The 25,913-nt window shown below is 38.4% G+C and overlaps 1 protein-coding gene across 17 annotated transcripts in view; it reads left to right on the top strand.

The window, feature by feature from the left end:
* The first annotated feature begins 3,050 nt into the window (after positions 1-3,050).
* Positions 3,051-25,913, top strand: part of PFKFB1 (6-phosphofructo-2-kinase/fructose-2,6-biphosphatase 1) — a 77,218-nt gene continuing 54,355 nt past the window's right edge. For 5 of the 17 annotated variants that reach the window (XM_067023866.1, XM_067023863.1, XM_067023861.1 and 2 more), the window contains exon 1: positions 3,051-3,234. In XM_067023866.1, the coding sequence (XP_066879967.1) occupies positions 3,207-3,234 (28 nt within the window). In that variant the 5' untranslated portion in view covers positions 3,051-3,206. Of the gene's footprint in view, positions 3,235-5,995; positions 6,191-6,878; positions 7,455-25,913 lie in introns of those variants that run through there. The other 12 variants (XM_067023858.1, XM_067023865.1, XM_067023854.1 and 9 more) reach the window with 11 other exon arrangements.

Below are 25,913 nucleotides of genomic sequence, written 5' to 3'. Positions count from 1 at the left end.
GACAGTGGCTTACATTCCTGAGTCTGACTGCGTTTCTGCTCTGCTGTAAAGTCCCCTTGGTGCTTTCGATTACTTACAAACAAGATTTTACAACTTTTTAAGTGGCGGGACCGCGCAGCGACCGAAGCCCCGCCCCCAGTGTTCAGACTGCACCCCTGAGTACGAAGAGGGCTGAGGCACCCAGCGACTAGGGAGTGGCTGGCATAACCCCGCTTGTAAATGTGGGAGAGGGAATGCGCGAAGGGAACTTTGCGGCCGGAGGAGGGAGCAATAAGAAATGCACTCCATTTTGGAAATTAGAGCATGTACTTGAGGATATGGGGAGGCGGAAGGGTAAGCTGTGACGAAGTGAGAGAGTGGCATGGACATATATACACTACCAAATGTAAAATAGGTAGCTAGTGGGAAGCAGCCGCATAGCACAGGGAGATCAGCTTGGTGCTTTGTGACCACCTAGAGGGATGGGATAGGGAGGGTGGGAGGGAGGGAGACGCAAGAGGGAAGAGATATGGGAACATATGAGTATGTATAACTGATTCACTTTGTTGTAAAGCAGAAACTAACACACCATTGTAAAACAGTTATACTCCAATAAAGATGTTAAAAACAAAAAGATCTTACTGGTCGTTGGTCGTCGTTTGCAAATACTTTCTCCCAGTCCTTAGGTCGTCATTTTGCTTTGTTTATGGTTTCCTTTGTTTTGCAAAAGCTTTTAAGTTTGATTAGGTCCCATTTGTTTATTTGCTTTATTGCTTTTGCCTTGGGAGACTGATCTAAGACGATATTACCTGGAGTTATGTCTGAGAATGTTTTACCTATGTTCTTTTCCTAAGAGTTTTTTTAATGGTGTCACGCCTTATATTTAAGTCTCTAAACCATTTTGAATTTATTTTCATGTATGGTGTGAGTCTTCTAACTTTATTGATTTACATAAGGCTGTCCAGCTTTCCCAGCATCACTTGCTGTAGAGACTGTCTTTTCTCCGTTGTATGTTCTTGCCTCCTTTGTCCAAGATTAATTGAAAGTAGGTGTGTGGATTTATATCCAGGCTTTCTATTCTGCTCCATTGATCTATATGCTTTTGTGCCAAAAGAATCTTAATTAAAAATGTTTAAAATGGTAAATTTTTATGTTATGTGTATTTTACCATAATTAAAAATAATAGTAATAAAAGGAATGAGGAACCATCACCTCTACCTAGTTCCAAAACATCACCCCAAAGGGAAACACATACCCATTACGCATTAAGCAGTTAGTCCCTATGCCCTCCACCGCCAGCACCTTTATGACATAAATTTGCTTTCTGTTCCTGTGGGTTTATCTATTTTTGATATTTCATATAAATGAAATCTTTGCAAAATGTACTAAATACCACTTAATCGTACACTTTAAAATTGTTAATTTTATGTTCAAATTTACCTCAATTTTTTAAATGCATATACACACTACAATATATGAAATAGAGAAACAACAAGGACCTACTATACAGCACAGGGAACTCTACTCAATACTCTGTAATAACCTGTATGGGAAAAGAATCTGAAAAAGAATAAGCAGTATATGATGTATTTTGCTGTACACCTGAAACTAACACAACATTGTAGATCAACTATACTCCAATATAAAATATTTTTTTACAAAATGGGGGGAATAATGAAATGTTCTATGTGTAGTGATATGGAAAGATCCCAAAACATATTGGGGGGTGGCAGGCTGTAAAATAGTGAGTATTGAACCTTTTCAATAAACCACGGGGAAAATGAGGGGAAAAAAGAAGCACTCTAATGGAGTAAGATTTAGAAGAGGGCCTCTGGCTTTACTGGGCTGGGGGAGGGGGATGGGGAAGCTGTATCAAGCCACCCTGTAGTCATTATTTGTCTTGGGCCTTATAGCATCTCTTAGGATGTGGCCTGACAGGTACTTTCTCTTTGCTCTATTTCTCAGATGATTAAAATCAAGGCCAAGAGAGTTAAAGTGGGCTACAAGTTCCAGAGCAGCACTGTCTTCCAATATAACCCATGGCTCTTCCATATGCATTATCTCATTTCATTATCAGGGCAACACTGTAAGGGGCATTGAGGCTAAGTAAGAGAGGTTCAGTTAATTCACCCCAGTATCACAGAAGCGGTAGAGCCAGGATTCAACGCCTGTCTTAATCAGCTCAAGGAATACTTTCCTGAGTAAGTTTTTTCTAACCCTGCCAGCTAGATCTTTTCCTCTGGGCCCCCACACCACCCTATGGTCCATTCTGTCACAGCACTTACAATGCACCGCTACCACTGATTTCTATTTCTGTCACTAGACTGCCAACAGCTTGAGAGCAATGACCATATCTGATTCCTCTTGTTAGCCCCATCCCCTAATATAGTGCACAACACATATTAGGAGTTAATAAATATTTGTTGAATGAGTGAACAAATAAAGGGCAATAACAAGAGCATCAACAGGTTAGTGACTTGTTTTGATAACATAAAAATAGAAATAACAGACGTGCCCAATGTCCAGGGAAAAGCATAACTTCGCATCCTTAGTTTCCTCACCCAGAATTGTGGCATAATTACTTTTCCCCCAGAATTCCATAACCTTAAAACCATCATTCTCAGCGTCTGCAAAAAAGACCCAAAGAGCTGCTTTACCTCCTGGAGGACTTAAAGATTACATTCCAGTTGTTGCCATCAGAAAATAGCCCTGCAATTAAAATTAAGATGTTGGTGCTTTAAGCTTTTCCATGTTTTGGTGGTTATTGGCTTAGGATTGAGTCCCAAGAGTGGAATAATTAGGACAAAGGAAATGAATATTTTTATTGCTCTTGCTTCATATTGCCAAATCACTTTCCAGTAGGGAATCATGCTGATTTACACTGAAGACCAATCTGAACCAGCCCCAAGGAAATCCAGATCTTGCCTGTTTACATTGCTGTTTTTTGTTTCCCCATTCTGCAGTAGCTTGTTAATATTAGTTCTGACCTTTGGGGCAAGGCGAACACATGGTTGGCCTGAAGAGAAAAGGCTCTGGGTGACTCAGGAACTTCTTTGGCAGCTGATATTTCAACAGCGGGCACACACCCCCTCTTACCAAGGGTACTTCCCCAGCCTTCCCAGGGAACTAACAAGTGCCTCCAGGCTCCCTGCTTGATGCCACTCTCTGGACCTGCTTTGGGGGTCTAAATGCAAGAGAGCCGTGTGTCGTGTGTTGGATAACTAGCGATGGAAGAAAAAACCTCTAGGAGAGCAGGTAGGTGAAACAGAAGGAAAAATGGATAGGAGTTAACACAAACCTAAATCCATTCTTTAGGCTCTCTGGAAAGTTTTCTTGGAATAGGTGGTCACTCAAACTGTTCACTAAAGTGTATGGGAAGTTGGGGATAACATGATTTCTATATCTCATTATCTATCATCCATTCTGACCTGTCTTTGTGGAACACTGGCCCAAAGGGCAGTTCCCTAGCACCTTAGAAGTCTCTCTAATATGGTCTAGTCCAATTTTGAATGAACTGGATGATAGAGATTGTATCTCTTACCTCCCAGCTGGTGTATAAAGTAGGGCTGGTTTGCTGTGGCACTTTGAACAAGGCTTTTAGCTCCTCTGGGCTTCAATAGCCTCCTCACCAAAATGGAAATTGAAGTCCCTCCTATTTCCCTCAGAGGAAATAGTCCCAGAGGACTGTCACAAGGTGAAGAGGAGTGGGATGACAGGAGCTAAAACTCATCTGAAATATTTCAGGACTTCCGTGCTCTGTCTTAGTGATCCTACTTTTTCTGTAGCCTCCACAGGCAATACCACCCATAACCCTCCAGCTGCTCTTCTCCCTGAGTGACTATGGTCTGTGGAGGGCTACTCCTAAGACTAGGATAGAGCAAACCTTGGTCCCCAGGCATGGGGCTGAAAGTAGTGGGGGGATGGTGGGCCAGGGCAGTGGCCAAGAAGGAAGTGGATCATAGGCAGCTGCCACAGAAGGCCTGATATTCACATATAGGCACCTGACCTGTAAGCATACAATCTCCCCTCCTCACTCTAACACAAATGCATTCACACCTACACACTCCAAGAATTACCAATAAGAAGACTGGTTTTGTGATTTTGATACCCATCAGTACTGTCTTGATACTGCTTTTAATGAGATTCTCCCATACACTTCATACTTTGGGAGGATGGTCAGGATCTGTGGGCCTCAGGTAGTCACACTTTATGCTTTTCCTCCATAGAGTTAACCCCAAATTAGAATTTGTGACTCAGCTCTTGGTCTTGAGTGAGTCTCTGATACTGGGTGAACAATATTTTCTGTAACCAGTTAACTGGAACTTTTTTTTTTGGGGGGGGACTTCTTTCTTTTGTTCTTTCTGTTCTGCCCCGTTCAGGGTTGAGAAACTTTCTAGATCCTACTACCACCTTCTACCTTCAGACCAAGATAGTTCTCCCACCCAGTTCCCTAGATAGCTCTCTTTTATAAAATTTACCTTGTTGAATGGGGATTATTTGTACACGTTTTCATCTCATCTAGGGAAGAGAGATATAGACTGAGCAAGTCTCCTCTGTGCCAGGGCCTGAGCTGGACACCTGGAAACAGATCACAGATAACTGAGATCCAGTCCCATTCTTAAGGAGCAGTAAGTTTGGGGGCCTAGTGAGTCCGCTGGTACAATTTAACCACAGAGGTCTAAAGAGATACATGACTGGAGAAACAGGTTTGATTGAGAAGAGCCAGGGCTGAGACCTTCCCATAAAGCTTTAGTTTTCCTACTTCTGGGGAATCAGAACTGATAACAGTGGTTAAAACACACACACACACAAACACACACACACACAGATAGTTCCAGGTAGTTTTAAGTTGGGTTTTCAAGCCTGGACCCCAAGTTTACCCTTTCAGACCTTGTCAAAAGCCTGCTAATCTCCTATCTCAGATTTCCTGCTGCTAAATTTATCTTTCTGCCTTTTGTCAGGGTCATGAGGACAAAATTGTAAACATAGAAGAGGGGTTCACGTGACTGGATTGATTACCTCGGACAAGCCACTCCCCCTCCCTAGACCTCAGTTTCCCTGTGAGACTAGTGAGAATGTTTGGAAGGAGCAACTATGATAAGGAATATGTTTCTTTGTGGGCCATGGAAAACATACATGTAAAGGGTTATTATTCAGATTGTTAGCCTTAGCAGAGTGATACCAGTTAGGAGATTTATTAAGATTAAGAGAGTTGCATCTCTTCCAAACTCTAGTTCTAAGACTCTAAATGTTCTGAGCTAATCTAGAAGACCACATTCTTAAATCAAGCTTGATTGATCAGTTAACCAAAGAAAAACCCTGGACTGGAGAAATCGGATCCCCAGTGTTCTATTTCTGACTTGGTGACTTAATTTACTATAGGACCTTAGGAAAATACTTCCCTCTCTAGGTCTCCATCTTCTTAACTGAGAGGGTTGGATGCAATGATTTCTAGGGGACTTCTGTATTACAAAACCAAAAAAGTAAAAGCGAATTCATCTTTCTAATTGATTGGCATGAGCTCTTTATTTATTATAAATGTTAACCCTTTGTCATAATTTTGTAAGTTTCCCTTACTGAACATTTCCTGAATGCTCAGCATTACACCAGAAGTTGCATATTAGCCAAAGAGGAAACTGACCTTTTACTTCACAAAGGGAATCAGAGTGTTAGGTAATAGATAATGAACATTTTCCAGGTTACTTTATATGTGTTAACACATTGAATCTTCAACAACCCTATGGGAGTACGTACCCTTATGAGATGAAAACACCACGGCACTGAAAAATTAAGTCTTCTACCCAGGGTCTCATAGCAAGGGGCAGAGGTGGGATTCCACTCCAGTAGTGTGACTCCAGAGCCCATTGCTTTTAACCACCGTGATCCACTGCCTCAGTAGATTCATTTAGAAGGTCAGGCTTTGGAATGTATTGAAAGTTTGGTATGATTTATACACAACAACTGGAGGGAATCTAACCCTTATGTAGACGAGGATTCTGGGAATGTATTTTAGGGAACTTCTTAAAAGGCAAAGTGGAGCTGAGAGCATTGGAGGTCAGGGATTGGAGATTGCTATCTCCATGAGATTGCCCCAGTGTTGCTCAGCTCAGTGGAAGAAATTGAGCTTCCTTGTAGCCAATCACTGGAGGTTCATCAAGGGGTGGGAAGATTGCAAAAGAATGAAGTAAGAGCACACTTGGACGTCTTCCAGGTAAGCTATGCTGTTAGATGAGTACTACACATAAAAGCTTCAAAACAACCAGGGGGATGGGGGAGGGTAAAGCAGAGACATCTGGGTAGGATGGCTCTGGCCTATGGACTTGTCCTACTTTGAGGCCATTGCTCCCAACTCACCACACTCTGCCTGCTGTAGCCTCCCCACTAAGCCTCCATCCCCATGACTTGGCATGAAGAACTTTAGTCTGGTTCTGGGTCAGATCACAATGCCTTTCTCCCTAGGGGACCTGATGGCAGTTGGCAGTCATGTGAACAGTGCTTATCATCCTAGCAATGGCTGCATTCACTTCTCTTCCCAAGGTGTACAATTTACTCTGATTTATTTAGCTTTGGCTGGAGAGAGCATAAAGATGATCAGATAGTGCCCATCTCTCCAAGAGTGTCCTGGGCAACACATTTTGGGAGAGAGAGGCCCTTCAGTAGGAAAGGTAGCAGAATTCAGGGAAGACAAGGGTTGCAATGCCATTTGTGGGGGAGGGCACTGAGGCAGTAAGCCTTCCACTTCCAGTTCAGACCTAGGATTGCTAGCTCAAAACATTGCATTTTTCAGTAGGGACTTTGTGTTTGTGTGTTTGTTCTTGGGAATCTTGCATTTCTGATGTGGATCTCTGTTTCTGGGTTAGAACTTGACATTCTACTTGGGCCTGTTTTTAATTTCGAAGCTATGAAAGCTGCTGAGATCTGCCTGCATCACCTTTGCCTTCCCACCCCACACAGGATATAAGCACATGACCTTCGGTCTTTTATTTGCATACTCTACTAGTCCTGTCTTCATTGGAGGGAAGTGACTGGCCAGACCTGGGCTGTCTTGCTGGCTGCCTTCCTTGCTGGGTTTCAACTTATCTCCTATGTACACAGCCCTTGGAGTTCAGAGGCCTCTGCTGACCTCTGTTCAACCTCTCCTCTGCGCCCAAGCCCCCACTGGTACATACAGGAGCAGAGGCAGACAAGGCAGGCAATGACTAGGAGACAGGAGAGGGGCTGGAGACAGGCTGCTAGAGGGCTCAGAACACCAGCACACCTCCCTGTCCCAACTCTGTCCACCACCTGCTGTGACCACAGCAACAGAAGAGACAGCTAATAAGACCAAGTGAGGCCTGATACCTTGTGGACAGTGGTGTCATTAGCTGCGACGCCTAAGATGTCTCAAGAGATGGGAGAACTCACCCAAACCAGATTGCAGAAGATCTGGATTCCACACAACGATGGCAACAGCAGGCTGCAACGCAGGAGGGGCTGTAAGTGGGGTTTGCTTCCATGGGCTTCGAGGTGGTGGTGGTAGAGTGGATGTAGAAGAGCAAAGGACATGCCCCCCAACCACCCCCACCCCAACCTGAGAGTTGGAATAAATGAACAGCTGGATGAAATAGCTGTAAGCTAGATAACAAGAGGCTAATGTCAAAAAGGTAGAGAAAGAAAGACAGAAAGAGAGAGAAGAAGACAGAGAAAGAATGAGAATTATATGAAGACCATCTTAATCAGAGGGATTTTTGACTAGGAATTTTTTCTTTCTTATCCAGAGCTTGTTTGGAATACTTCTTGTTTGAAATTTGACGTTTCTAGTTCAGTGTTAGCTTAAATGTTTTATTTTGGTGACATCAGTGAAGTGTCTGGAAATTAGTACTGTCTGATAGTGCTTGGGTGAAATAAGGTGATGGTTCCTGGCATTGTTTCTCAGAGGACAGGTGCTGGGTACACAACAGTACCATATCATTGGTCGGTTTTGCTCCTCCCCTTTCTCAGGCCTCTTCTAATAAGCCTCTGACTGGGTTGGGAAAGGCTGGGTGTCCTGTCTCCTGCATTGCCTTCTTGGCACATATGGACACTTTTGCTGCTCTGGGGATTTGAGGGAGAAGACATTCAGGGAAAGCCTGCTGGTGTAATGTTCACTTTGAAAATTTAAGAAAGAGCAGGTTCAAAGGGGAAGCAAACAAAACCTCTAAAATATATATTTTAAGTAGAGTATACCATTTCCCATAGATAACAGGGTACAGTTGCGGATCAAGGTGCTGCCAGCCCAAGAATTTTGGCCTGAGGAGCCATAAGGTGTGCAGAGATAAGACAGCTGTGGAGTGTGGGACCCAGACATCTCAAGGACCAGCTGACCAAGCTTCCACTATGCTAATGCTAGAGGAGGTCCAGGCTCAGGGCTAGTGAGGGGAGGATCCAGGAAGATGTAGGATGTTAAATATACTATGTAGAATGAGGGTGTGGTTAGAGGGAGAGGGGTAAAAACCAACCTCCTGTTCTTCTTCCTCCTCCTCTCCACCAGCAGTTTCAATCTCTCATCTGGTGATCTAGGAGCCTGGATGAGACTGAGAATTACATGCCACCCTCACTCACCAAGCCACTCTTTATCCTTTCTAGGGGCTGTCGAGTTTAGCTGGCAAGCAGGCAAGCCACTCTCTGCATACCTGGGTCCTCCATTGTTAGGACCCTTATATTCCCGAGAAATCTGTCTTTCAGGTTGGAGAAATAATAGATATAAATCACCTAATATAGTATTTGTCATATAGAGGGTGCAAAATAAATATGTGCTCACTTTATTCTGAGCCCGTCTTTCCTCAGCTGTAAGACAGAATTCATACCTACTTCCCCATGTTGTTGAGGTGATTCAGTGATTCAGACTGCCTAGCTTTGAGTCCCAGCTCTGCCACCTCCTGCCTCTGTGACCTTGGACATTTCTCTTAACTTACCTCTCATTCCATTTCCTCATCTGTCAAAAGAAGTTAGTAATAATAGTGTTGTTGTGAAGATCAGAGAGCTAAAGCATATAAAATGTTTAGGAGAATGTCCAGTGCATAGTAAATACTCAATAAATATTATTATTATTTAAACAAGAAGGCGGGTGTGTGGTCTTTTTACCCATCATATCCCCAGCGTCAAGCCCAAAGCCTGGCACATAGCAGATACTCAGTAAATGGTCACTCTGTGCTACTTCCACTCTACCACTCACCATAGCCAAGCATGGGGCTCTGTGTATACAAGACAGTAACTCATTAGTGATTGACTGAATTATGTCAGACCGCAGATATAATAAACTTAGATAGTGCCCTGGGCAATGTCTGCCTCACCTACCTTGCTGAGGAGGCCAGGCTATTTACCCCAGAAAGATCTGAATTACCTCCTGCTTGGAGCATCCTCTCTAGAAGACCTGCCCACCCTCACAGTGGGCAGTGGGGGAGGGGAGGCACACAATCACTTAATGACGGTTTTGAGGATTAAATGCATTAACGTGTGTAAAGTGCTTGAACAACTGTGTATATTCATCTTTGACTTGGTTTTTTGCATTCAGTGTTATGTTTATTCGTGCCATGTATAATATTGTTGCATGCAGTTGTAGTTTGTTTATTCTCCTTGCTGTGTAATATTACATTTTGTGAATATCCCGTGATTTACTTATCCATCTTACTATTGATGTACCTTTAGGTAGTTTTGTTTTGGGTTATGAGCAATTATGCAATGAGGATTTTTGTCCCCATAAATTTTGGAATCAGTTTTTCAAGTTACACACACACACACACACACACACTTTTGGGATTTTGATTGGAATTACAGTCAATCTGTATGTCAATTTAAGGAGAATTAACATTTTGTGATATTGAGTCTTCTGTAAACATGGTGTGCCTCTCTATTTAGACTTTTTTGATGTTATTTGAGTGAAGTTTTGTAAGTTAAAAGGGCTTATACATCATTATAAGATTTTTTTGCTTATTTTTCTTGCTATTGTATACCATTTTAGAAAATTACATTTTATACCAATTTATTGCTAATGAGTACAAATATAATTGTGTGTGTTCTTTTGTGTGTGTGTGTGTGTGTGTGTGGCGCATGGGCCTCTCACCGCTGTGGCCTCTCCCGTTGTGGAGCACAGGCTCCGGACCCACAGGCTCCGCGGCCCCAGCCGCTCCGCGGCACGTGGGATCCTCCCGGACTGGGGCACGAACCTGCGTCCTCTGCATTGGCAGGCAGACTCTCAACCACTGCGCCACCAGGGAAGCCCTAATTGTGTTTTCTGTATATTGCATTTGCAACTAGCAAACCTGATAAACCTTTTATTAATTTTGATAATTTATATGTAAATGACAGTTTTCTTTTTTCCCTTCCAATTCTTATATTTTTTAAATCTCTTTTTCTTATATTACTGCACTGCTAGGACCTCCTACCTTCGATACATGCACACCAATGTCAAATAGAAATGTTAGTATTGTGCATGTTTATGTTGAACCTACTTTTAAAGGTAGTGCTATTAAAGTTTCACCATTGAGTAAGTTCGTTATAATTTTTTTTTGTAGATACCATTAACAGGTTAAGAAAGTTCCAGTGTGTTCTTAGTTTGCCAGTAGGATTTTTTTTCTCCTATCTACTTTATTTACTATTATTATTATCCAATAATAATTATTTAACAAAAGATTTACCTTCTTAGCAATTTTTAATGTGTACAATATTATTAACTATAGGCACTATGCTGTACAGATTTCTAAGATGTATTTTTCTTGCATAACCAAAACTTTGTACCATTTGACTAATACCTTCTCATTTCCCCTGCCCCATCCCAGCCCTTAGTAACCACCATTCTATTTTTTGCTTTTATGAGTTTGACATTTTTAGACCCTTCACATATGTGGTATCAAGCAGTATTTGTCATTCTGTTCTTGGTTTATATCACTTAGTATAATATTCTCCAGTTTCATCCATGGTGTTGCAAATGGCAGGATTTCTTTTTTTTTAAAGCCTGAATAATATTCCATTACATATATGCATGTATATGTACATTTTCTTTATCCATTCATTCACCAGTGGGCACTTAGGTTACTTCCATATCTTGACCATTGTGAATAATGCTGTGGTGAATATGAAAGTGTAGGTATCTCTTTGAGATCCTGATTTCAATTTCTTTGGATATATACCCAGAAAGGAGATTACTGGACCATATAGTAGTTCTCTTTTTAACATTTGGAGGATTCACCATACTGCTTTCCATAGCAACACCGATTAACATTCCCACCAACAATGTATGAGGTTTCCCTTTATTTCCACATCCTTGTCAACAGTTGTATTTCATTTTTTTAGGATAGCCATCCTAACTAGTGTAAGATGATATCTTACTGTGGTTTTGATTTGCATTTCCTTGATAATTGATTATGTTGAACATCTTTTTATATACCTGTTGTCCATCCGTATGTCTTCCTTATAGAAATATCTATTCAGGCTCTTGCCCATTTTTAAAGTAGGTATTTGTTTTTTGGCTGTTGGGTTGTAGTAGTTCACTATATATTTTGGATATTAACTCTTTATCAGATATAAGGTTTGCAAACGTTTTCTACCATTCCACAGGTTGACTTTCATTTTGTTGTTTCCTCTGCTATACAGACGTTTTTAATTTGATGTAGTCCTACTTATCTATTAGGATTTTTTAAAGATGAGTAGATGTTGAATTTTATAAACATGTTTTCTGTATCCACTGAGATGACAGGTTGATTTTCTATTTTAATCTGTTAAAATAGAAATGTGAAAATTAAATTAAATTAAATTTAAAAATTAAATAAAATTAATCTGTTAATGTGAGAGATTTTTCTTGTTTGGAACTTATCTTGCAATCCTAGGATAAATAAAAGCTGCTGGATTTAGTTCATTAATATTTTGTTCAGGAATTTGGCATTTTGTTTATGAATGAGAGTTACCTGTACATTTTCCATTCTCATAGTTCCAGTTCCCTGTTTGACTTTTGTGTCATAAAATGAAGTGGGAACTATTTCCTTTCATTCTACTTTCTCACAGAGTTTGTCCAAGTAACTATTCGTTCTTTAAATATTTAGCACAACTTCCAGGTAAAAACATGCGGGCTTGGTGTCTTTGTAAGAAAAATTTTAATGGATACAGCCTTTTAAATAGCTATAGAATCATTCCAGTTTGCTATTTCTTCTTGTCAGTGTTGTTAAATTATGGTTTTCTAGGAATTTTTCTATTTCATGTCGTTTTCCAAATTTATTTGCATAAACTTATGTCCATATTTTTAAAAATCTCTGTTGCATTTGCAATTATATCCTCTTATCCTTGTTTATTTGTACCTTCTCTTTCTTCCTCTTGATCAATCTTGCCAAAAGTTTGTCACTTTTAAAAGTTTTTTAAAATAGTCAACTTTTGGTTTTCTGATTCTTTCTGTGATGTCCTTTGTTTTTTATTTAGCTATTTTCCTTATCATTATTCTTTTCTTTTCACTTTACTTGGATTTATTCTGTTGTTCTTTTTTTTAATTTCTGGAGTTGGATGCACAGCTTATTAATTTTCAAACTTTCTTCTTTATGAATATAAGTATCTGATTCTATAATTTGCCTACTAAACAGGGCTGATATTCCACAGATGCACAATTGTATGGACATATGAATTTTAAAGATATTTCCAGACCATTTGGTAAATAGGCACTGCTCCAGGCTTTCTTAGTTTCTCCATCACTTAACCAGTTGCCCTGGCCACCTCAGTCTCTTTCCCAGGACTGCTAATACCTACAGATTATCATCTAGCAACTAAAGGGTTAATGCCTGACACAGAAGGAGGCCTCTACCAATTGGTGCCAAGCCCTTGGGCCAGCTTCTGTTTTGACAGATCAGTGCCCTTGCCATTTTCCAGTTTAATTCCATTCTCCTTAGAGAACAAACTTTGTATGATTTCAATTGTTTGAAATCTATAGAGATTTGCTTTATGGACCAACGTGTGATAATTTTTGGTTAAAATTCCATGAGAACTTGAAAAAATGCACATTTTACAACTGGGTTCAGAGTACTATATACTTCAATTAAGTCATGTTTGTTAATCTGGCTCAAATGCTCTATATTCTTCCGGGATGTTGTCTGCTTGTTGATATGGAAAATTTGTTAATGTCTCCTTGTAACTATGTCAATTTTGAAGCTTTGTAAATAGTTCCAAATTTAGAATTGCTATATATTTCTGGTATACTGAATATTTATCAATGTGTAAGGAAATTATTTCTGGTAATCTAGTATCATTGGCATTTTGTCCTACAATTTTTTTTCCTGATATTAATATATATGTATGTATATTTGCTTTATTTAGCTTTATATTTGCCTGGTATATCTTTCTTACACTTTTAAAAAATGTTTTTAACAATTTTAATTGAAGTAAGTTAATTTACAATGTTGTGTTAGTTTTAGTTTCAACTGTACAGCAAAGTGATTCAGCATATGTATATATGTATTCTTTTTCAGATTCTTTTCCATTATTGGTTATTACCAGATATTGAATATAGTTCCCTGTGCTATACAGTAGACCCTTGTTGTTTATCTATTTTATATATGTTTGTATATGTTAATCCCAAACTCCTCATTTATCTCTCCCTCTCACCCCTGCTATCTCCTTTGGTAACCATGTTTGTTTTCTATGTTTGTGAGTCTATTTCTGTTTTGTAAATAAGTTCATTTGTATCATTATTTAGATTCCACTTATAAGTGGTATCATATGGTATTTGTCCTTCTCTGTCTGACTTAATTCACTTAATATGATAATCTTTAAGTTTATCCATGTTGCTGCAAATGGCATTATTTCATTCTTTTTTATGGCAGACTAATATTCGATTGTATATATGTGCCACACTTCTTTATTCATTCATCTGCTGATGACATTTAGGTTGCTTCCATGTCTTGGCTATTGTAATTAGTGTTGCTATGAACATTGGAATGCATGTATATTTTCAAATTAGATTTTTCTCTGGATATATGCCCAAGAGTAAGATTACAGGATCATATGGTAACTCTATTTTTAACTTTGTAAAGTACCTCCATACTATTCTCCACAGTAGTTGCACCAATTTACATTCCCACCAACATTATAGGAGGTTTCATTTTTCTCCACATCCTCTCCAGCATTCATTATGTGTAGACATTTTAATGATGGCCATTCTGACTGGTATAAGAAAAATGTTTTTGATAGAGATATAATTCACGGAGCATAAAACTCACCATTTTAAAGTGTACAACTTAGTGGTTTTTAGTATATCTGCATGGTTGTATACCATAATTACTAATTCCAGAACATTTCATCACCCCCCAAAGAAACCCCATACTCTTTAGTGTCATTCCAGATTCCCCTCTCCCTTCAGCCACTGGCAACCACTAAAATCTACTTATTGTTTCCATAGTTTTGTCTATTCTGGACATTTCACATTAATGGAATCATACAATATGTGGCATTTTGTATCTGGCTTCTTCCATTGGGCATAACATTTTCAAAGCTAACCTATGTTGTAGCATGTGTAGGTACTTCATTCCTTTTTATAGCTGAATAATATTCCATTATATAGATACACCACATTTTGTTTACCCATTAACGAATTGATGGAAATTTGGTTTTTTTCTGCTTTGGGCTATTATGAGTAATGCTGTCATGAACACTCTTGCACAAGTTTCTGTGTGCACATATGTTTTCATTTCTCTTGAATATATACCTAGGAGTGGAAATGCTAAGTCCTCTGGTAATTCTATCTATAATGTTTTGAGGAACTGTTAAACTGGTTTTCAAAGTGGCTTCACATTTTACATTCCCAAAAGCAACATATGAGCATTCTAATTTCTCTATATCCTCACTACCATTTTTAAAATTATAGCCATCCTAAGTGTGTATGAAATGATATATCACAGTGAGTCCCATTTGCATTTTATTAATGCCTAATGATGTTGAGCATCTTTTCATGTACTTACTGGCCATTTGTATATCTTCTCTGGAGAAAAGTCTATTCAGATTCTTTGCTCATTTTTAAACTGGGTTATTTGTCTTTTTATTTGGGTTGATTTTTCCTTTTTATATTCTGGGAACTAGACTCTTGTCAAATATATGGTTTGCAAATATTTATTCCCGTTCTGCGAGCTATCTTTTCACTTTCTTGATAGTGTCTTTTGAAGCACAAAAGTTCTTAATTTTAATGAAGTCCAATTTACTTTTTTTTTTCTTTTGTTGTTTGTGCCTTAGGTGTCATGTCCCTGAAGCCATTGTCTAATCCAAGGTCACAAAAATTTATGCCTAGGTTTTCTTCTAAAACTTTTATAGTTTTAGCTCTTACATTTAGGTCTTTTACCCATTTTGAGTTAATTTTTGCATATGGTGTGAGGTAGGAGTCCAACTGCATTCTCTGCACGTGGATATTCAGTTGTTCCAGCACCATTTGTTGAAAAGACTTCTTTCTACCACTGACTTTTTTTGGCAGTCTTGATGAAAATCAATTGACCATAAATTAGAGAGTTTATGTCTGAGTTTTCAGTCCTGTTTCAATGGCATATATATATATATATATATATATATATATCCTTATGCCAGTACAACACTGTCTTTATTACTATAGTTTTTTTAAATTAAGATTTGAAATTGGGAAGTGTGAGTCCTCCAACTTTGTTCTTCTTTTTCAGGATGATTTTGACTCTTCTAGGCCCCTTGAATTTCCATATGAACTTTGGGATCAACTTATCAATTTCTGAAAAGAAGTCAGCTGAGATTTTGATAGGGCTGTGTTGAATCTGTAGGCCAATTAGAGAATACTGACATCTTAACATTATTAAGTCTTAGGTCCATGAACATGTGTTGTTGTTCCATTTATTTAGGTCCTCTTTAATTTCAACAGTGTAAGTTTTCAGAGTATAAGTTTTGCATTTCTTTTAAGTATTCCTAAGTATTTTTGATGCTATTGTAAATTGAATTGTTTTTATTAATTTCATTTTGCTTGTTCTTGCTTCTTTATGGAAATATAAATTTTTATATATTGATCATGTATCCTGCAACATCACTGAACTCATTTATTTATTTTATTTTTATTTATTTATTTATTTTTTTTGCGGTACGCGGGCCTCTCACTGCTGTGGCCTCTCCTGTTGCGGAGCACAGGCTCCGGACGCGCAGGCTCAGCGGCCACGGCTCACGGGCCCAGCCGCTCCGCGGCACGTGGGATCTTCCCGGACCGGGGCACGCACCCGCGTCCCTTGCATCGGCAGGCGGACTCTCAACCACTGCGCCACCAGGGAAGCCCCTGAACTCATTTATTAATACTAATAGATTTTTAGTGGATTTCTTGGAATTTTCTACATGTAAGATCATGTCATCTGCAAATAAAGATAGTTTTATTTCTTTTCTTTATTTTTATTTTTAATTTTATTTATTTATTTAACATCTTTACATATACAAATATCCCCATATCTCCTCCCTCTTGTGTCTCCCTCTGCAATCTGGAGGCCTTTTATTTGTTTTTCTTGCCTAATCACCCTCACTATAACCTCTGGTACAATGTTGAAAAGATGAAGTGATAATAGACATTCTTCTCTTGTTTCTGATTTTAGTGCATTAACATATGATCTTTCACCATTAAGTGCAATATTAGCCATGAGTTTTTCATAGATGTCCTTTATCTGACTGAGGAAATTCTATTGTATTCTTAGTTTGTTGTGTGGTTTCACTATGAAGGGGTGTTTAATTTTTCAATTGCCTTTTCTATGTGCACTAAGATGATCATATGGTTTTGGTACTTTATTCTAACGATGTGGTGTATTACACTACTTGATTTTCAGAGGTCTAATCAACACTGCATTCCTATAATAAAGCTAACTTGGTGACAGTGTATAATCTGTTATATTTTTCTGGATTCAATTGGCTAATATCTTGCTGAAGATTTTTGCATCTATATTCATAAAATATTGGGCTATAATTTTATTTCTCTCTGATATCTTTGTCTGCCTTTGGTATCACAGAAATACTCAAGGAATGAGTTAGGAAATATTCCCTCCTATTTTATGAAACAGATTTTGAAGAATTGGTATTAATTCTTTAAATGTTTGGTAGAATTCTCCAGTAAAACCATCAAATCCTGGACTTTTCCTTGTGACAAGTTATTTTGGTTACTTATTCAATCTCTTTACTTGCTATAGATCAACTAGATTTCTTCTTGAGTCAGTTTTGGGAGTTTGTATTACTTTAATAATTTGTCCACTTCGTCTAAGTCATCTATTGTGTTGGCATACACAATAACACTCATAACACTCCATTATAATTATTTTTATTTCCATAGGGTCAGTAGTAATACCCTTCTTTCATTCCTGAATTTATTTATTTATTTATTTTAACTTTTTTATTGGAGTATAATGGCTTTACAATAGTGTTAGTTTCTACTTTATAAATAAGTGAATCAGCTATACCTATACATATATGCCCATAACTCTTCCCTCTTACGTCTCCCTCCCTCCCACCCTCCCTATCCCACCCTTCAGCTGGTCACAAAGCACCGAACTGATCTCCCTGTGCTATGCGAGTGCTTCCCACTAGCTATTTATTTTACATTTGGAAATGTATATATGTCCATATATGCACTACCACTTCCTCACTTTGTCCCAACTTACCCTTCCCCCTCCCTGTGTCCTCAAGTCCATTTTCTAGTAGGTCTGTGTCTTTACTCCCGTCTTGCCCCTAGGTTCTTCATGACCTTTTTTATTTTTTTAGATTCCACGTATATGTGTTAGCATATGGTATTTGTTTTTCTCTTTCTGACTTACTTCACTATGTATGACAGACTCTAGGTCCATCAACCTCACTACAAATAACTCAATTTCATTCCTTTTTATGGCTGAGTAATATTCCATTGTATATATGTGCCACATCTTCTTTATCCATTCATCTGTTGATGGACACTTAGGTTGCTTCCATGTCCTGGCTATTGTAAATAGAGCTTCAATGAACATTGTGGGGCATGACTCTTTTTGAATTATGGTTTTCTCAGGGTATATGCCCAGTAGTGGGATTGCTGGGTTGTATGGTAGTTTTATTTGTAGTTTTTTAAGGAACCTCCATACTGTTCTCCACAGTGGCTGTATCAATTTACATTCCCACCAGCAGTGCAAGAGGGTTCCCTTTTCTCCACACCCTCTCCAGCATTTATTGTTTGTAGATTTTTGATGATGGCCATTCTGACCAGTGTGAGATGATATCGCATTGTAGTTTTGATTTGCATTTCTCTAACGATTAATGAGGCTGAGCATTCTTTCATGTGTTTGTTGGCAATCTGTATATCTTCTTTGGAGAAACATCTATTTAGGTCTTCTGCCCATTTTTGGATTGGGTTGTTTGTTTTTTTGATATTGAGCTGCATGAGCTATTTGTAAATTTTGGAGATTAATCCTCTGTCAGTTGCTTCATTTGCAAATATTTTCTCCCATTCTGAGGGTTGTATTTTGGTCTTGTTTATGGTTTCCTTTGCTGTTCAAAAGCTTTGAAGTTTCATTTGGTCCCATTCATTTTTTTGTTTTGTTTTTAATTCCATTTGTCTAGGAGGTGGGTCAAAAAGGATCTTGCTGTGATTTATGTCATAGAGTGTTCTGCCTTTGTTGTCCTCTAGAGTTTGAAAGTGTCTGGCCTTACATTTAGGTCTTTAATCCATTTTGAATTTATTTTTGTGAATGGTGTTAGGGAGTGTTCTAATTACATTCTTTTATATGTAGCTGTCCAGTTTTCCCAGCACCACGTATTGAAGAGGCTGTCTTTTCTCCATTGTATATTCCTACCTCGTTGATCAGATATAAGGTGACGATATGTGTGTGGGTTTACCTCTGAGCTTTCTAAACTGTTCCATTGATCAATAGTTCTGGTTTTGTGCCAGTACCATACTGTCTTGATTACTGTAGCTTTGTAGTATAGTCTGAAGTCCAGGAGCCTGAATCCTCCAGCTCCATTTCTCTTTCTGAAGGTTGTTTTGGCTATTCGATGTCTTTTGTGTTTGCATACAAATTGTGAAATTTTTTTGTTCTAGTTCTGTGAAAAATGCCAGTTGTAGTTTGATAGGGATTCCATTGAATCTGTAGATTGCTTTGGGTAGTAGAGTCATTTTCACAATGTTGCTTCTTCCAAGCCAAGAACATGGTATATTTCTCCACCTATTTCTATTATCTTTAATTTCTTTCATCAGTGTCTTACAGTTTTCTGCATGCAGGTCTTTTGTGTCCTTAGGTAGGTTTATTCCTAGGTATTTTATTCTTTTTTTTTTACAATGGTAAATGGAAATGTTTTCTTAATTTCACGTTCAGATTTTTCATAATTAGTGTATAGGAATGCAAGAGATTTCTGTGCATTAATTTTGTATCCTGGTACTTTACCAAATTCATTGATTAGCTCTAGTAGTTTTCTGGTAGCATATATAGGATTCTCTTTGTATATTATCATGTCATCTGCAAACAGTGACAGCTTTACTTCTTCTTTTCCTATTTGGATTGTTTTTATTTCTTTTTCTTCTCTGATTACTATGGCTACATCTTCAAAAACTATGTTGAGTAATAGTGTTGAGAATGTGCAACCTTGTCTTGTTCCTGATCTTAGTGGGAATGGTTTCAGTTTTTCACCATTGAGGATGATGTTGGCTGTGGGTTTGTCATATATGGACTTTATTACGTTGAGGTAAATTCCCTCTATGCCTACTATCTGGAGGGTTTTTATCATAAATGGGTGTTGAATTTTGTCAAAAGCTTTCTCTGCATCTATTGAGATGATCATATGGATTTAATTCTTCAATTTGTTAATATGGTGTATCACATTGATTGATTGATTGAAGAATACTTGCCTTCCTGGGATAAACCCCTCTTGATCATGGTGTATGATCCTTTTAATGTGCTGTTGGATTCCGTTTGCTAGTATTTCATTGAGGATTTTTGCAACTACGTTCATCAGTGATATTGGTCTGTAGTTTTCTTTTTTGTGTGATCTTTGTTTGGTTTTGGTATCAGGGTGATGGTGGCCTTGTAGAATCAGTTTCGGAGTGTTCCCCCCTCAGCTATACTTTGGAAGAGTTTGAGAAGGATAGGTGTTAGTTGTTCTCCAAATGTTTGATAGAATTCGACTGTGAAGCCATGTGGTCCTGGGCTTTTGTTGGAAGATTTTAAATCACAGTTTCAATTTCAGTGCTTGTGATTGTTCTGTTCATATTTTCTACTTCTTCCTGATTCAGTCTCAGAAGGTTGTGCATTTCTAAGAATTTGTCCATTTCTTTCAGGTTGTCCATTTTATTGGCATATAGTTGCTTGTAGTAATCTCTCATGATTCTTTGTATTTCTGCAGTGTCAGCTGTTACTTCTCCTTTTTCATTTCTAATTCTATTGATTTGAGTCTCCTCCCTTTTCTTCTTGATGAGTCTGGCTAATGGTTTATCAACTTTGTTTATCTTCTCAAAGAACAAGCTTTTAGTTTATTGATCTTTGCTATCATTTTCTTCCTTTCTTTTTCATTTATTTCTGATCACATCTTTATGATTTCTTTCCTTCTGCTAACTGTTGGATCTTTTTATTCTTCTTTCTCTAATTGCTTTAAGTGTAAGGTTAGGTTGTTTATTTGAGATGTTTCTTCCTTTCTTAAAGTAGGATTTTATTGCTGTTAACTTCTTTCTTAGAACTGCTTTTGCTGCATCCTATAGTTTTTGGGTCATCGTTTTTCACTGTCATTTGTTTCTAGGTATTTTTTGATTTCCTCTTTGATTTCCTCAGTGATCTCTTGGTTATTAAGCAGTGTATTGTTTAGCCTCCATGTGTTTGTATTTTTTACAGATTTTTTCCCTGTAATTGATATCTAGTCTAATAGTAGTGTGGTCAAAAAATATACTTTGAATTCTCTTAAATTTACCAAGGCTTGATGTGTGATCTAAGATATGATCTATCTTGGAGAATGTTCCATGAGCACTTGAGGAGAAAGTGCATTCTGTTGTTTTTTGATGGAATGTCCTATAAATATCAACTAAGTCCATCTTATTTAATGCATCATTTAAAGCTTGTGTTTCCTTATTTATTTTCATTTTGGATGATCTGTCCATTGGTGAAAGCAGGGTGTTAAAGTCCCCTAGTATGGTTGTGTTACTGCCAATTTCCCCTTTTATGGCTGTTAGTATTTGCCTTATGTATTGAGGTGGTCTTATTTTGCATGCACAAATATTTAAAATTGTTATATATTCTTCTTAGCTTGATCCCTTGATCATTATGTAGTGTTCTTCTTTGTCTCTTGTAATAGTCTTTATTTTAAAGTCAATTTTGTCTGATATGAGGATTGCTACTCCAGCTTTCTTTTGATTTACATTTGCATGGAATATCTTTCTCCATCCCCTCACTTTCAGTATGTATGTGTCCCTAGGTCTGAAGTGGGTCTCTTGTAGACAGCATATGTACGGGTCTCGTTTTTGTATCCATTCAGCCAGTGTATGTCTTTTGATTGGAGCACTTAATCCATTTACATTTAAAGTAAGTATCGATATGTATGTTCCTATTCCCTTTTTCTTAATTGTTTGGGGTTTGTTATTGTAGGTCTTTCCTCCTCTTGTGCTTCCTGCCTGTATAATTTCCTTTAGCTTTTTTTTAAAGCTGTTTTTTTGTGGGGTTGTATTCTCTTAGTTTTTGCTTGTCTGTAAGTATTTTAATCTCCCTGTCGAATCTGAATGAGATCCTTGCTGGATAGAGGAATCTTGGTTGTAGGTTTTTCCCTTTAGTCACTTTAAATATGTCCTGCCAGTCCCTTCTGGCTTGCAGAGTTTCTGCTGAACGTTCAGCTGTTAACCTTATGGGGATTCCTTTGTATGCTATTTGTTGTTTTTCCCTTGCTGCTTTTAATATTTTTTCTTTGTATTTAATTTCTGATAGTTTGATTAATATGTGTCTTGGCGTGTTTTTCCTTGGATTTATCCTGTATTGGACTCTCTGTGCTTCTTGGACTTGATTAACTATTTCCTTTCCCATATTAGGGATGTTTTCAACTATAATCTCTTCAAATATTTTCTCAGTCCCTTTCGTTTTCACTTCTTCTTCTGGGACCCCTATAATTTGCATGTTGGTGCATTTAATATCGTCCCAGAAGCCTCTGACACTGTCCTCAATTCTTTTCATTCTTTTTTCTTTATTCTGCTGTGCAGTAGTTATTTCCACTATTTTATCTTCCAGGTCACTTATCCATTCTTCTGCCTCAGTTATCCTGCTATTGATCCCTTCTAGAGAATTTTTAATTTCATTTATTGTGTTGTTCATAATTGTTTCTTTGCTCTTCAGTTCTAGGTCTTTGTTAAACGTTTCTTGTATTTTCTCTATTCTATTTCTAAGATTCTGGATCATGTTTACTATAATTATTCTGAATTCTTTTTCAGATAGACTGCCTATTTCCTCTTCATTTTTTAGGTCTGGTGGGTGTTTACCTGTTTCCTTCATCTGCTGTGTGTTTCTTTGTCTTCTCATTTTGCTTAACTTACTGTGTTTGGGGTCTCCTTTTAACAGGCTGCAGGTTGGTAGTTCCCGTTGTTTTTGGTGTGTGCCCCCAGTGGCTAAGTTTGGTTCAGTGGGTTGTGTAGGCTTCCTGGTGGAAGGGTCTAGTGCCTGTGTTCTGGGGGATGAGGTTGGATCTTTTCTTTCTGCTGGGTAGATCCACGTCTGGTGGTTCATTTTGAGGTGTCTGTGACCTTATTATGATTTCAGGCAGCCTCTCTGCTAATGGGTGGTGTTGTGTTCCTGTCTTGCTAGTTGTTTGGCATAGGGTATCCAGCACTGTAGCTTGATGGTCGTTTAGTGGAGTTGGGTCTTGGTGTCGAGATGGAGATATCTTGGAGATTTTTGCCATTTGATATGACCTCCAGCAGAGCTGGAGGTCTCTGCTGGACCAATGTCCTGAACTTGGCTTTCGTCCCTGAGATGCACGGCCCTGACCCCTGGCTGGAGCACCAAGAGCTTCTCATACACATGGCTCTGAATAAAAGGGGGGAAAAAAGAAAAAGATAAAATAAAATAAGATAAAGTAAAAAAAAAAATAATAATTATTAAATTGTTCTTCAGTAATTAAAAGAAGAAAAAAAGATAGAAGAGAACAAGCACACCAGAAAACAAATCCACCAATGATAACAAGTGCTGAAAACTATACTAAGAAAAACAAACAAACAAACAAACAAAAGCAAAACAAAAAATACAGACAGAACCCTAGGACAAATGGTAAAAGCAAAGCTATACAGACAAAATCACACACAAAAGCATACACATACACACTCACAAAAACAGAAAAAGGGGAAAAAAAATATATCTATATATCATTGCTCCCAATGTCCACCTCCTCAATTTGGGATGATTCGTTTTCTATTCACGTATTCCACAGATGCAGGGTGCACCATGTTGACTGTGGAGATTTATTCTGCTTCTCCTGAGGATGCTGGGAGAGATTTCTCTTTGTCTTCTTTGTTTGCACAGCTCCTGGGATTCAGCTTTGGATTTGGTCCTGCCTCTGCATGTAGGTCACCTGAGGGTGTCTGTTCTTTGCTCAGACAGGATGCGGTTAAAAGAACAGGTGATTAGGGGGCTCTGGCCCACTCAGCTCGGGGGGCTGGAGGGGTATGCAGTGCAGGGTGAGTCTGCAGCAACAGAGGCCGGCGTGATGTTGCAACAGCCTGAGGCATGCTGTGTGTTCTCCCGGGGAGGTTGTTCCTGGATCATGAGACCCTGCCAGTGGCAGTCTGCACAGGCTCCTGGGAAGGGAGGTGTGGATAGTGACTTGTGCTTGCACACAGGCTTCTTGGTGGCTGCAGCAGCAACCTTAGCATCTCACGCCCGTCTCTGTGGTCCACGCTGATAGCTGCAGCTTGTGCCCCTCTCTGGAGCTCCTTTAAGTGCTCTTAATACCCTGTCCTCATGCACCAGGAAACAAAGAGGCAAGAAAAAGTCTCTTGCCTCTTCGGAAGTTCCAGACCTTTTCCTGGACTGCCTTCTGGCTAGCCATGGTGCACTAGCCCCCTTCAGGCTGTGTTCACGCAGCCAACCCCAGTCCTCTCCCTGGGATCTGACTGAAGCCGGAGCCTCAGCTCCCAGCCCCCACCCATCCTCTTGGGTGAGCAGACAAGCCTCTCGGGCTGGTGAGTGCTCTTTGGCACCAATTCTCTGTGCAGGAATCTCTCCACTTTGCCCTATGCACCCCTGTTGCTGCACTCTCCTCCATGGCTCCGAAGTTTCCCCCCTCTGCCACCCGCAGTCTCCACCCACAAAGTGGCTTCCTAATGTGTGGAAACCTCTCCTCCTTCACAGCTCCCTCCTACTGGTCCAGCTTCCATCCTTTTTCTTTTGTCTCTGTTTTTTCTTGTTTCTTTTGCCCTACCCAGGTACATGGGGGAGTTTCTTGCCTTTTGGGAGGTCTGAGGTCTTCTTCCAGCGTTCAGTAAGTGTTCTGTAGGAGTTGTTCCACATGTAGATGTATTTCTGATGTATTTGTAGGGAAGAAGGTGATCTCTATGGCTTACTCTTCCGCCATCTTGCAGCTCCTCCCAATTCCTGAATTTATTCATTTGAGTTTTCTCTCTCTCTTTTTTTCTTGATCAATCTAGCTAAAAATTTGTTGAGTTTGTTAATCTTTTCAAAGAACCAATTTGGGGTTTGTTGATTTTCTTTAATGCTTTTCTATTCTGTATCAAATTATAATATCCCTCCTTTTGGTTCACATACTTGTGAATTTCCAGAAGTTCTTTCTGATGTTAATTTCTAATTTCACTCCATTATGACTGGAAAACAAACTTTATATTATTTCAATACTTTTAAGTTTACTATAGCTTATTTTATGACTTAGACTATGATGTATCCTAGAGAATGTTTGATGCTCACTTGGGAAGAATGTATATTCTGCTGTGTAGAGGTGGAGTGTTTTATAGATGTCTGTTAGGACTGGTTTGTGTACAGTGTTGTTCAAGTCTTCTGTTTCTCTGTTTATCTTCTGTGTAATTGTCCTATTCATTATTGAAAGTTCCATATTAATGTCTCCAAATATTTTCATCAAATTGTCTATTGCTTGCTTCAATTCTGTCAGTTTTTACTCCATGTATTGTGGGGCCCTCTTCTTAGATATAATTATAATATATTCCTTACGGATTGACCCTTTTGTCATTATATAGTGTCCTTACATATCTCTAGCAATGTTTTTTAGCATCTCTTTCACACGATCTTAGTATAGCCACTCCAACTTTCTTCTGGTTGGTCTTTGCATGATATATTTTTTACGTTCTTTTACTTTTCATCTATCTGTGTCTTTGAATCTAAAATGTATTTTCTGTAGGCATCATATAGTTGGATCTTGGTTTTAATCCAGTTAGAAATTTTCCACCTTTTGATTGGATTGCTTGCTCCATTAACATTTAATGTTATTATTGATGTGGTTGGATTTAAATGTGCCACTTTTAAATTTTCTATATATATTATGTCTTTTTCCTTCTATTCCTCCTTTCTTTTGCATTAAGTTAATGTTATCTAGTTTAATATTTAATTCCTTTAATAATTTTTTCACTGTACATTTCTGAGATATTTCCTTAGTGGTTGCTCTAGGGCTTTCCATATACATCTTAACTATTAGAATCTACTTTAGATTTTTACTAACTTAATTCCAATAAGATATAGAAATGTTACCACTATGTATCTCTATTCCATTTTCTTTTTTGTGCTATTATTTCATACATATCATATCTTTACATGCTAAACCCCCAAAAATATATTGTTATAATTGTTATTTTATATAATTGTATGTTTTAAAGAAGCTGAGAAAATTAAGGAGGCACATATATACTTATAAAGTTTTTTTTATATTTACTGTATGATTCTGTTCATTTTTTCTATGGGTTTGAATTAACTTCTTATGTCATTTCCTTCCTCTAATATAACTCTTTGCTTTGTGACTTG

This window comes from Kogia breviceps, chromosome X (genome assembly GCF_026419965.1).
Source record: "Kogia breviceps isolate mKogBre1 chromosome X, mKogBre1 haplotype 1, whole genome shotgun sequence".
Lineage (NCBI taxonomy): Eukaryota > Metazoa > Chordata > Mammalia > Artiodactyla > Physeteridae > Kogia > Kogia breviceps.
This window is presented reverse-complemented; position numbering and strand designations above follow the sequence as displayed.